Raw genomic sequence first — 13,777 nt, forward strand, 5'->3', positions numbered from 1 at the left:
GTGGAAGACATGGAATGCACTGATGCACAACCACTTATGTTTCCTGATGAGGACATGGGAATACCACCTCAGCACGTCTCTGATGATGACGAAACACAGGTGCCAACTGCTGCGTCTTTCTGCAGTGTGCAGACCGCAAAGGAGGTCAGGGAGGAAGATTGGGTGGAAGACGATGCAGGGGACGATGAGGTCCTATACCCCACATGGAATGAAGGTCGTGCCACTGACTATCAGAGTTCGGAGGAAGAGGCAGTGGTGAGACCGAGCCAACAGCGTAGCAAAAGAGGGAGCAGGGTGGAGCAGTGGAGTAAGCACCTTCCAAAAACAAGAAAGGGCTCAGGCCCCTCCTGCTCCCTCTTCCTCCGCCTCTGGAGGAACGTTGGCACCTGCCGCCCAGCAAACATAGGATGTGCCACCAACACCACCACCTCAGTCACCAAGCATCTCCACCATGTCACACGGAAGCGTTCAGCTCTCCATCTCACAAACCTTTTAGAGAAAGCATAAATTCCAACCTAGCCACCCTCAATCCCTGGCCCTGAATGCCAGCATTTCTAAACTACTGGCCTTTGAAATGCTGTCATTCAGGCTGGTGGAGACGGACAGCTTCAAACAGCTCATGTCGCTTGCTGTCCCACAGTACGTCATTCCCAGCAGCCACTACTTCTCCAGGAGAGCCGTGCCCTCCCTGCACAACAAAGTATCGGATAAAATCAAGTGTGCACTGCGCAACGCCATCTGTGGCAAGGTCCACCTAACCACAGATACGTGGACCAGTAAGCACGGCCAGCGACGCTATATCTCCCTAACTGCACACTGGGTAAATGTAGTGGCGGCTGGGCACCAGGCGGAGTGCTGTTTGGCGCACATCCTTCCGCCAAGGATCGCAGGGCATCATTCTTTGCCTCCTGTTGCCTCCTCTTCCTACTCGGCTTCCTCCTCCTCTTCTACCACCTCCTCATCCGGTCAGCGACAGACCTTCACCACCAACTTCAGCACAGCCAGGGGTAAACGTCAGCAGGCCATTCTGAAACTGATGTGTTTGGGGAACAGGCCCCACACCGCGCAGGAGTTGTGGCGGGTATAGAACAACAGACCGACGAGTGGTTGCTGCCAGTAGGCCTTAAGCCCGGCCTGGTGTGTGCAATAATGGGCGAAATGTCGTTGCAGCTCTGGGACCAGCCGGTTTGACGCACATCCCTTGCCTGGCGCATGTGCTGAATTTGGTGGTGCAGAAATTCATTCACAACTACCCCGGCATGTCTGAGCTGCTGCATAAAGTGCGGGCCGTTTGTGCGCGCTTCCGGCGTTCTCATCTTGCTGCCGCTCGGCTGTCTGCTCTACAGCGTAACTTCGCCTTCCCGCTCACCACCTCATATGCGACGTGCCCACTAGGTGGAACTCCACCTTGCACATGCTGGAGAGACTGTGCGAGCAGCAGCAGGCCAAAGTTGAGTTTCAGCTGCAGCACGCACGGGTGAGTCGCACTGCGGAACAGCACCACTTCACTACCAATGACTGGGCCTCCATGCGAGACCTGTGTGCCCTGTTGCGCTGTTTTGAGTACTCCACCAACATGTTCAGTGGCGATGATGCCGTTATCAGCGATACAATACCACTTCTATGTCTCCTTGAGAAAACACTTAGGGCGATGATGGAAGAGGATGTGGCCCAGGACGAGGAGGAGGAAGAGGGGTCATCTCTAACACTTTCAGGCCAGTCTTTTAGAAGTGGCTCAGAAAGAGGATTTTTGCAACAGCAGAGGCCAGGTACAAATTTGGCCAGCCAGGGCCCACTACTGGAGGAGGAGGAGGAGGAGGATGAGGAGGAGGATGGGGATGAAGCATGTTCACAGCGGGGTGGTATCCAACGCAGCTCGGGCCCATCACTGGTGCGTGGCTGGGGGGATACGGAGGACGCAGACGATACGCCTCCTACAGAGGACAGCTTGTCCTCACCTCTGGGCAGCCTGGCACACATGAGCGACTACATGCTGCAGTGCCTGCGCAACGACTGCAGAGTTGCCCACATTTTAACGTGTGCTGACTACTGGGTGGCCACCCTGCTGGATTCCCATTACAAAGACAATGTGCCGTCCTTAATTCCCTCACTGTAGCGTGATTGGAAGATGCGCGACTACAGGCGCACGCTGGTAGACGCTCTCCTGAGAGCATTCCCGACTGACGCCGGGGGACAAGTGGAAGCACAAGGCAAAGGCAGGGGAGGAGGAAGAGGTTGCCAACGCAGCTGTGTCAGCGCCAAGCACCTCAGAAGGCAGGGTTAGCATGGCCGACATGTGGAAAAGCTTTGTCACCTCGCTGCAACAACCGGCCCCAACTGCTGATATGGAGCGTGTTAGCAGGAGGCAGCATTTGAACAACATGGTGGAACAGTACCTGTGCACACGCCTACACGTACTGACTGATGGTTCTGCCCCATTCAACTTCTGGGTCTCCAAATTGTCCACATGGCCAGAGCTTGCCCTGTATGCCTTTGAGGTGCTGGCCTGCCCTGCAGCCAGTGTACTCTCTGAACGTGTATTTAGCACGGCAGGAGGCGTCATTAACAGACAGACGCAGCCGCCTGTCCACAGCCAACATGGACAAGCTCACGTTCATTAAAATGAACCAGGCTTGGATCCCACAAGACTTGTCTGTACCTTGTGCAGAAAGACATTTATACCACCATCAAACATACATTCTTGTACTCAAGTCAAGTGCAATGATTCTTTGTTTTCTTTTTTTTTATTTGTCCCAATATTTTGGGGGCTACCTACCCCAATAAAAAATAAAAAACATTGTTGGCTACCTGTTCCTCCTCCATTGCTGCCTCCACCTACAACACCACATTCACGGCCTCCTCAACCTCCGACTCCATATCTACCTCCTTCTCTGAGTTGCAGGTTAATAATTTGTAATTTTTAGTTATTTTATTTCATTTTAAGTTATTTCCCTATCCACATTTATTTGCAAAGCAGTTGCCATGCTCTTAAGCACATTTTACTGCCTTTTACATCCCTCTAGCCTTTTCAAGGACTATTTTAGAGCCATTTTAATTAAAAAAGTGCCAATTTTAGTGCCATAAATTGAAAAAAATCTTATTTTCAATTGTCGGGTGATATTTTACCATTTTTGGCGTATACAAACCCCTGCTGTGCCTGGGTGACAAGGGCCTAAATCTCTCAAAATCCTCTGTTCTATTGCTGGGTGACAAGATCCCCCTTTTGCCGTGAATGAACCCCTCCTGTGCCTGGGTGACAGGGCCTAAATCTCTCAAAATCCTCTGTTCTATTACTGGGTGACATGAACCCCCTTTTGCCGTGAATGAACCCCTGCTCTGCATTGCTGACAGGGGCCTAAATCTCTCAAAATCCTCTGTTCTATTGCTGGGTGACATGATCCCCCTTTTGCCGTGAATGAACCCCTGCTGTGCCTGGGTGACAGGGGCCTAAATCTCTCAAAATCCTCTGTTCTATTGCTGGTGACATGAACCCCCTTTTGCCGTGTATGAACCCCTGCTGTGCCTCGGTGACAGGGGCCTAAATCTCTCAAAATCCTCTGTTCTATTGCTGGGTGACATGAACCCCCTTTTGCCGTGAATGAACCCCTGCTCTCCATTGCTGACAGGGAACTAAATTTAGTGAAAACATCTGTTACTGATCGGAAGATGCGCGACTACAAGCGCACGCTGATGATAGCATTCCCACCTGACAGCGGGGGCACAGTGGAAGCACAATGCGAAGGCAGAGGAGGAGGAAGAGGTCGCCAATGCAGCTGGGGCACCACCAGCACCTGAGAAGGCAGGGTTAGCATGGCCCAAATGTGGAAAAGCTTTGTCAGCCTTGGAGGTGCTGACCTGCCCTGCAGCCAGTGTATAGTGTGAACGTGTGTTTAGCACGGCAGAGAGCATTATCACAGGCCGCAGCCAATGTGGACAAGCTTACGTTTATTAAAATAAACCAGGCATGGATCCCACAGGACTTGTCCGTACCTTGTGCAGAATAGACATTTATACCAGCCTCAACCATCCATTCTTGTACTTAAGTGCACTTATTCTTTGTTTTATTTTGTTATATGTCCCAATATTTTGGGGGATACCCCATTTAAAAATAAAAAATAACACAAATCAGTGTTAGCTACCTATTCCTCCTTCACCGCCACGTCAACCTACACCGCCACATCCACCCATCCACCGCCTCCTCAACCTCCTACTCCTATATCCAGATTGTTATTTTTAATTTTCTGTATTTTATGTTATTTTAAGCAATTTCCCTAGCCACATTTGTTTGCAGAACAGTTGTCATGCTCTTAAGCACATTTTGATGCCTTTTGCAGCCCTCTAGCCCTTTCCAGGACTATTTTAGAGCCATTTTAGTGCCCAAAAGTTCGGGTCCCCATTGACTTCAATGGGGTTCGGTTTCGGGGTCAAGTTCGGGTCAAGTTCAGGTCCCGAACCCGAACTTTTTTTTCAAGTTCGGCCGAACCCGAACATCCAGGTGTCCGCTCATCTCTAGCCATCATTTGTTAGCCTAGAAAGAGTATGTGATTCTCACTGAAGCACAGAGGCCTCTCCAAACAGCTGATTGGCCAGGAGTATGACCCCCCACCGATCCGGCATTGGTGACCTAGTCTGAGGATAGACCATCAATATTGAACTCCCTTTTAAGCCTCCCTTATATATCAAGGAACAAGGAGCATGGAATCTCTTTGTGGTGGCTTAGTTGTTTGCAGTGAATGGAGGAACCAACTCCAGATTAATTGGTACACGAAGATATAAGCCTATTTCTTCAGTTTGATATCATGTTAGTTTTGTTATACTGTCTATAGTGCCATTTTGACTGGAAGAGTATGAGCTAGGAGAATATATGATTTTAAAGAAAAACGTATTGCATATTAGATCTAAAAAAATACACCAGTAATTTTAATAATTATGTTTTCTTACCATCCTCCACATAGCCTGGTATATAAAGAGCACGGTTTTGGGGAAGTACCAAACGACCATTCTTTTGTCTGCTTACCACATGTACTTTTAAGTTATACCTTCCATTAACTGAGAAAGATGTAAAGTACTGTGAGTAGATGCCATCGTTCTTAGCAATATCAGCACCTTGGAGAAAATAAAGAATATTTTTAGTAGTACATGTTCTGTTCATGTAAATGTTACATAATGTAATATTTGAAGGTTGTCATATCTGCCATTCTCATATTCTAAAACAAAATATCTTGAAAAAGCTTACCAATTACTTTCATAACCCTAAGGAACAATTACACTGACCAAAAATATAAATGCAACACTTTCGGTTTTGCTCCCATTTTGCATAAAACTGAACTCAAAGATCTGAAACATTTTCTACATACATAAAAGTCCCATTACTCTCAAATATTGTTCATAAATCTGTCTAAATCTGTGTTAGTGAGCACTTCTCCTTTGCCGAGATAATCCATCCCACCTCACAGGTGTGGCATTATCAAGGTGCTGATTAGACAGCATGAATATTGCACAGCTGTGCCTTAGACTGCCCACAATAAAAGACCACTCTGAAATGTGCAGTTTGATCACACAGCACAATGCCACAGATGTCGCAATGTTTGAGGGAGCGTGCAATTGGCATGCTGACTGCAGGAATGTCTACCAGAGCTGTTGCCCGTGCAATGAATGTTCATTTCTCTACCATAAGCCGTCTCCAAAGGCATTTCAGAGAATTTGGCAGTACATCCAACCGGCCTCACAACCGCAGACCACGTGTAACCACACCAGCCCAGGACCTCCACATCTAGCATGTTCACCTCCATGATCATCTGAGACCAGCCACCCGGACAGCTGCAGCAACAATCTGTTTGCATAACCAAAGAATTTCTGCACAAACTGTCAGAAACCGTCTCAGGGAAGCTCATCTGCATGCTCATCGTCCTCATCGGGGTCTGGACCTGACTGCAGTTCGTCGTCGTAACCGACTTGAGTGGGCAAATGCTCACATTCTATGGCATCTGGCGCGTTGGAGAGGCATTCTGTTCACGGATGAGTCCCGGTTTTCACTGTTCAGGGCAGATGGCAGACAGCGTGTTTGGCGTTGTGTGGGTGAGCGCTTTGCTGACGTCAACGTTGTGGATCGAGTGGCCCATGGTGGCGGTGGGGTTATGGTTTGGGCAGGCATATGTTATGGACAACAACATAGGTGCATTTTATTGATGGCATTTTGAATGCCCAGAGACACCGTGAAGAGATCCTGAGGCCCCTTGTTGTGCCATTCATCCACGACCATCACCTCATATTGCAGCAAGATAATGCACGGCCCCATACTGCAAGGATCTGTACACAATTCCCGGAAGCTGAAAACATCCCAGTTCTTGCATGGCCAGCATACTCACCGAACATGTCACCCATTGACCATGTTTGGGATGCTCTGGATCTGCGTATATGACAGCGTGTTCCAGTTCCTGCCAATATTCTACAACTTCGCACAGCTATCAAAGAGGAGTGGACCAACATTCCACAGGCCACAATTAACAACCTGATCAACTCTATGCGAACGATATGTGTTGCACTGCGTGAGGCAAATGGTTGCCACACCAGATACTGGTTTTCTGACCCCCCCCCCCCCTTCCCACTAAGTCAAAACTGTGCCCATTTTAGAGTGTCCTTTTATTGTGGGCAGTCTAAAGGCACACCTGTGCAATATTCATGCTGTCTAATCAGCACCTTGGTATGCCACACCTGTGAGGTGGGATGGATCATCTCGGCAAAGGAGAAGTGCTCACTAACACAGATTTAGACAGATTTGTGAACAATATTTGAGAGTAATGGGTCTTTTGTGTATGTAGAAAATGTTTCAGATCTTTCTGAGTTCAGCTCATGCAAAATGGGAGCAAGACCAAAAGTGTTGAGTTTATATTTTTGGTCAGTGTATTTTCTGTACACCTTTAGTTATAATACTCACTCTTTGCCAATTTTTTTATTTATTTTTTGCTCTATTACATTTAAAATGAAAACAAAATATATTCTGTTGACATCTGTATTGGAGGATCTTTATCTAAGGGGTTTAAATGGCCAGAAATAAAACTATAAACAAATATATAAGAAATTTAAAAAAATATAAATGTTTAAATCACCCCCTTTCCGTAGAATAAAAAAATAAATACATAAAAAACAAAAAATATAAAACATCATGAAGATCACCGTGTCCGAAAATGCCCGTACTATTAAAATATTGAAATATTTTCCAATACGGAGAATGGCGTAACGAAAAAAAAAAAGGGTCAGAATGCCCAATTTGCCATTTTTACATTGCCTTTCTTACCTAAAAAAGTAATAAATTGTGATCAGAAAGTCACAGAATCCAAAATGGTATCAATAAAAACTAAAGATTGTTCTGCAAAAAATGAGCCCCCACACAGCTCAGTAGATATAATTATAAAGAAGTCAGAATTTTTTTTTTTTAAAGTTTACATTTATTTTGACACTATTTAGACATAAAAAACTATACATATGTAGTATCGTTGTAATCATACTGACCCAGATAATGAAGGGCACAGGTCAGTTTTGCAGCAAAGGGAACTTTCGTTTGTTTTCCAATACCACCTGATTTGGAATTGTTTTCCCGCTTCCCACTACATTGTATGCCACATTAAATGGCATTAGAAAGTACAACTTGTCCCGCAAAATATAAGCTCTCATACAGCTATGTGAATAAAAAAATTAAAAAGTTATTGCTCAATGAAGATGGGAAAGAAAAATGAAAACGCAAAAAAAAGAGTTAATGTGGACACAATAGCTGTAATTCCTGTGAACTGTAACATGATGTTGATTGCAATCACAAAACATGCAGTCACCTTCAGCTTTTTTTGAGGATAATGCGGAACCATTCACTTCAATGGGTCCACAAAAACAAAGGAAGGTACTTCATGTGCATACCGTTTCCGCATTTCCGTTCCGCAAAAAAGTAGTGCATGTCCTATTATTGTCCGCAAATCATGGTCCGAGGCCCATTCAAGTCAATGAGTCCGCAAAAAATACGGAACGCACGCGGAACACATCCGTATGTCATCCGTATTTCATCCGTATTTTGAGGATCCATACTGTAGAAATTCTATGCCCAGCCCATATTGCTCATGTGTTTGGTGAGTAATAAGTTACTGTTTCCGTTTCCGATCCGCAAAAAAACGGATCGCATACGGAAACCATACAGATATGTTTTGTGGACTAACGGGACGGAAGAGGACACAGATACGGAACAACGGATCCGTGAAAAACAGACCACAAAACAACAACGGTCGTGTGCGTGAGCCCTTATACAAATGAATAGCAATTCTGAAAACAACTTGAAGGTGTGAATAGTGAATTCATTTAGCCTAGGTTTACATCGGTGGCGAATATTAGATTTTTTTCTTTTTCAGTACAGAAAGCAAAAAAGAGAATTGCTAGATCCAGCATGTGCTAAAAATCTCTGGTGCTTGACGGTCCACTGACTATAATGGGGCCGTTGGGTTTCTGGTATGGGATACATACCACCATTCTGCTGGACAAAATAGTGGTAGCCATGGTAGTCAGATTCTGTGCCAGATCCATTTTATAATGGATCAAATGGGGGACTGACAATCCCCTTTGGCAGTATGTCTTCCTCACTTGGTTCTCCGATTCCTACTGGCCCTGCAGATTGTGGCAGATTGAAAGATGGACATCGCATTCTTTTGTTCACACCACATACTAATTACAAGGGCAAAAGCTGGTGTCTAATAATCAGTGTCATTCGAGTCTATGGGGCTGGATTGTATAGTGCTTCCCTCTATATTATAATGTATTACTTTATAGAAGCTGTCCAAGATTTTACTATTTATGGCCAATGTTCAGGATGGGTTTTTAATATCTGATCTGTGAGGGTCTGACATCCCACATCCCAACAGATCAGGTGTTCTGCAGTGAATGGGAGCTGGGCTACAGTAACTAGCTCTGTCCACTATACAATGGACACAGCTGTGTAGTTCCATCTGGACCCTCACTGGTCAGATATTGATGGAATATCCTACACAACCCCTTTAATGGCATTAACCCTTTTTTTAGGCACTAGCACGATTTTTAAAAGACATTTAAAGTCAGCGCTACAAAAATCTATATTTTGTGAAAACTGACCCTCTGGTTAGAGGTTTCTTTAAATGCCGGACAATACTATAAGATATAACATAACAGTAAAACCAACATTCAGTATTTTGTCCTTTTTTTTCTGGAATATGTGACAAAGGCTCCTGCAGCCACCTCCGCTGCAGATGTGAACATAGCCTTAACTTGGTGTTAGATAATTGCAATGAATGTACAGGGTGGGCCATTTATATGGATACACCTTAATAAAATGGGAATTATTGGTGATATTAACTTCCTGTTTGTGGCACATTAGTATATGTGAGGGGGGAAACTTTTCAAGATGGGTGGTGACCATGGTGGCCATTTTGAAGTCGGCCATTTTGAATCCAACTTTTGTTTTTTCAATAGGAAAAGGGTCATGTGACACATCAAACTTATTGGGAATTTCACAAGAAAAACAATGGTGTGCTTGGTTTTAACATAACTTTATTCTTTCATGAGTTATTTACAAGTTTCTGACCACTTATAAAATGTGCTCAATGTGCTGCCCATTGTGTTGGATTGTCAATGCAACCCTCTTCTCCCACTCTTCACACACTGATAGCAACACTGCAGGAGAAATGCTAGCACAGGCTTCCAGTATCTGGTAGTTTCAGGTGCTGCACATCTCGTATCTTCACAGCATAGACAATTGCCTTCAGATGACCCCAAAGATAAAAGTCTAAGGGGGTCACTGGATATGCAAAATTGCTACATGATGATGTGTTTCCCTCTTTATGCACTGAAGCTGGCACGTTCCCTGAGTTTTTCCAGCAAGATGGTGCACCCACCACCACATTATGGGTGTCAGGTCCGAGCATTCCTAGATGAACAGTTTCCTTGAAAGTGGATTGGTCGTCGTGGGCCAGTTGAATGTCCCCCAAGGTCTCCCGATCTGACCCCCTTAGACTTTTATCTTTGGGGTCATCTGAAGGCAATTGTCTATGCTGTGAAGATACGAGATGTGCAGCACCTGAAACTACGGATACTGGAAGCCTGTGCTAGCATTTCTCCTGCGGTGTTGCTATCAGTGTGTGAAGAGTGGGAGAAGAGGGTTGCAATGACAATCAAACACAATGGGCAGCACATTGAACACATTTTATAAGTGGTCAGAAACTTGTAAATAACTCATGAAAGAATAAAGTTACGTTAAAACCAAGCACACCATTGTTTTTCTTGTGAAATTCCCAATAGGTTTGATGTGTCACATGACCCTTTTCCTATTGAAAAAACAAAAGTTGGATTCAAAATGGCCAACTTCAAAATGGCCGCCATGGTCACCACCCATCTTGAAAAGTTTCCCTCCTCACATATACTAATGTGCCACAAACAGGAAGTTAATATCACCAACCATTCCCATTTTATTAAGGTGTATCCATATAAATGGCCCACCCTGTAGATTACTTTGTTGGGATCAACTTTCCCCTTGACATTCAAGACTGCATTTCTTCTGAACTGTATATATGTTTTTCATTTTATCGTTACCTACTCCGTTGTCCTGCAGCTCCTCGGTTGTTGTCTTTCCATTAACATCTTCAATAATAGCAGTAACTTTTACATTAATCACAGCCAGGAAACCTTGACTAACAGAGGCATAGACTACTGGGGGATTGGGATAGTTAATGGTGTCTTGATTCATATGGGCGTTTACAACTACAGGAGGAACATTTCTATTTGCAGCCTTGGAGGTTACAATTATTCCTACTGCTTGAGATGATGAAAGACCATTACAGATACTGTAATGCCAGGGTCCAGTCTGGAAGAAAAAATAGGCACATTAACAAGACTGTAAAGTTCATTTGAAATGTTTAGTAAAAGTTGATGTCACAAAAATAAGACCTCCCCATAGAAAGTAACAAAGTTCTGAATTTCTCAAGAAGGTGAATAATGTCTTTATGCTTTGATCATGGGGAAAAAAAAATATAATTTTAATTGGCAAGCACAATTTCATAAAAAATAGGTTAGCTTGGTCTGAAAGTCTATGTTCGCGTTTTGCACCCACATGTTTTTTATTTTTTATTGTTCCAAAGAATACAACGCATTTACCTGCTAAAGTTAACTGACAGATAAAAAGAGATGACGTTAAGTTTTTTATGTTGACCAATTATAAAGTCTAATTTTAGATTCATTGGGACTATAAAAATAGCTTTTAAATGAGAGATCTCCAACCTTTTGAACTTTATGAGCCACCATCAACTTTTAAAGATGGCTGGGAGCCACATTTACCTCAAAAATGAAGGCTACCTACTAAATATGGAGAAACGAGTAATCAAAAATTATCAAAGATTCGCAGATACATATTTCATTGGGAAATTTGACTTTAGCATTATATAACCATATTGGCTGTTTGTCTGCAATAATGTCAATTTTGCAGAACATCTAGTGATAACTCAGGGCTCCAAAGGTGAACCACAAAGCAAGGGTTGTGAGCCACATATGGCTCTCGACCCAACATTTGAGTATCACTGTTCTAAATTAACTTCTAGCTATTCAGCTCCAACTGTATGTTATATTTTGTGGCAGTCACAAATGGCTTACCTCAGCCGTTCCTGGAATTTCTAGTCTGGAAGATTTGGCTGTGTTGTCATTTTTAAAATGTATTGCTGTATACACCTTTCCTTTAGGATCCTGCAAGTTAATGTTTGGTACTGCAGACTGCCAAGTGACCAGGAAGAACGTGTTATTCCCCACGGTTTTATCAATGAAAATGGTTCCGTTTAAACAATTCCTGCTTGTAAGTGTAGAGGCTGTGCTCTCCAGCTGGATATGGATGGAGACAAGTCATTCAGCAAGTCATTACATTGATTTAAATTGTCCAAATACAGCATGATACTTTCAAATATTAAAAGATAATACATGGGCTTTCAGAGTTAAATAATTATAAGTCATCAGGATTGGTCATTATTATCAGATTGGGGTGGTCTGACATGCCTTTTGGTCAACTCTTTGAAGAGGCTGCAACATTCAGGCAAGTGTTGCAGCCTGTTCAAGCACAGAGCCATGAACTGTATAGTAGCTGTGCTTGTGGTTATGGAACTAAGCGGCAAAGTGCCAATGGACCTGACATCACAGAGTTAGGAAATGGAAGTAGTGCTTACCCTAGCCCCTCCAACAACTGATCAGGGGTGGCGGACTCCGACCAGTCATCAATACTTAAATCCTATACAATCCCTTTAATCTTTGTATTCAAAAAATCAGAGTCTACTTGCACTGGAAGACTCAACATTAACAGTAAATGAACAGCCCATGGATTTCACTGGGTGCCATGCAATGCTTCATTTCTCCTGCAGTGATGCTGAGGTAATTGAAACTTGCGATTAGGTTTTCCTACAGATTACAGTTGGTTGCTGGAGGTTCAACATCCTTTGACCAGCTCATTGTCACCCTTTCTAACAAAGATGGATTGCACAAAGCATCACTGAAGGCAATATATGACTAATACATAATTAGCAAATAGTAAAATCTTATTCGCAAAAAACACACACTGCATAGAACATCAAAGAAAGAATACAATACCTGAATTGTCTGTTGACTGATGTCTCCAGTTCTAGATGGAATTGAAGCAAATGCATCAATCAGGCCAGTAGCACTAATGTTGTCTGTAGCAAAAAACTTTGCACCACCTGGAAAATATAGGTTGAATTTAATAAAGAGAAAATGACCTGTTAAATGATTACACTGATGTTTTCAGTACTGATTGCTGGTTTGCAATTGTGTTAAGGGTATTTTAAGTACCGATTGGTTCTGTCCCCTTTAATTATGATATCTATAGTCTTTGTAATGTAGCGAGTTAGTGATAGACATGGGGGGGGTTTGTATATGTCTAACTAAGATGTTACTAAAACTAAGGTGTCCTTTTATTAATGTCTACCTATATCAAAATTTAGTAAAGTGGAAGAACCAGGGGTGGAATGTGTTGTAAGGGTATTTTAGGTACCAATTCGTTCCGTCCCCTTTAATTATGGTATCACCTTCTATATTCTTTGTAATGTAGTGAGTTAGTGATACTTAGACATATACAAACCCCCATTGGGCTGAGAAGGCCACATTCCTGAGTGATTATCTCCAGATACCTGCATGCTAAATACTGGACATCCTTAATCCCTTAATGACCCAGACAGATTTAGGAAAAACATGTGTCACTTTAGCAGAGAATAACTTAGGTGGTAAAATTTTACCGATAAAATATGCGTATCTTTATTTTAAAAAAATTAAATCTACAGTATAAACATTTGTAAAAATTGGCTTATTTTCCTTTTTTCAACTGCAATATTTCACATACATAAATACTATTCAATATTTTTATCAGAAATATATTTCTTTACTTTATTTTGGCTGCACTTACAAAAAACTTTTACTTTTTTTTTATTTAGGAGACTTACTATTTTAACATAAATGTAAAATTTTTTGAAGTACATATTTTTTCCTGTAACAAGCCAAGTTTGCACAGGCTTATAAGTGTCAGAATAATAGAACCCCCTCAAAAGTGACTCCATTTTGAAAACTAGACCCCTTAATGTATTCATCTATGGGTGTAATAATGTTTTTTGACCCCCTAGTCTTTTAAAGAAATTAATGCTAAGAAGGTGGAAAAAAAATAAATTCACTTTTTACACAAAAGTGTAAATTTAAAGACAGTTTTTTTTTTCTAATAAGTACATGA

At 42.8% G+C, this 13,777-nt stretch overlaps 1 protein-coding gene across 1 annotated transcript in view; it reads right to left on the minus strand.

Moving 5' to 3' along the window:
- The window catches only part of LOC120978929 (calcium-activated chloride channel regulator 1-like), a 75,738-nt gene that overhangs the window by 18,163 nt on the left and 43,798 nt on the right, over positions 1–13,777 (minus strand). The window contains exons 9-12 of the mRNA XM_040407377.1: positions 12,631–12,737; positions 11,653–11,874; positions 10,600–10,870; positions 4,942–5,106 (exon numbers count right to left, since the gene is read on the minus strand). Of these exons, the coding sequence (XP_040263311.1) occupies positions 4,942–5,106; positions 10,600–10,870; positions 11,653–11,874; positions 12,631–12,737 (765 nt within the window). The remainder of the gene's footprint in view (positions 1–4,941; positions 5,107–10,599; positions 10,871–11,652; positions 11,875–12,630; positions 12,738–13,777) is intronic.

Source organism: Bufo bufo, chromosome 9 (assembly GCF_905171765.1).
Source record: "Bufo bufo chromosome 9, aBufBuf1.1, whole genome shotgun sequence".
Classification (NCBI taxonomy): Eukaryota; Metazoa; Chordata; class Amphibia; order Anura; family Bufonidae; genus Bufo; species Bufo bufo.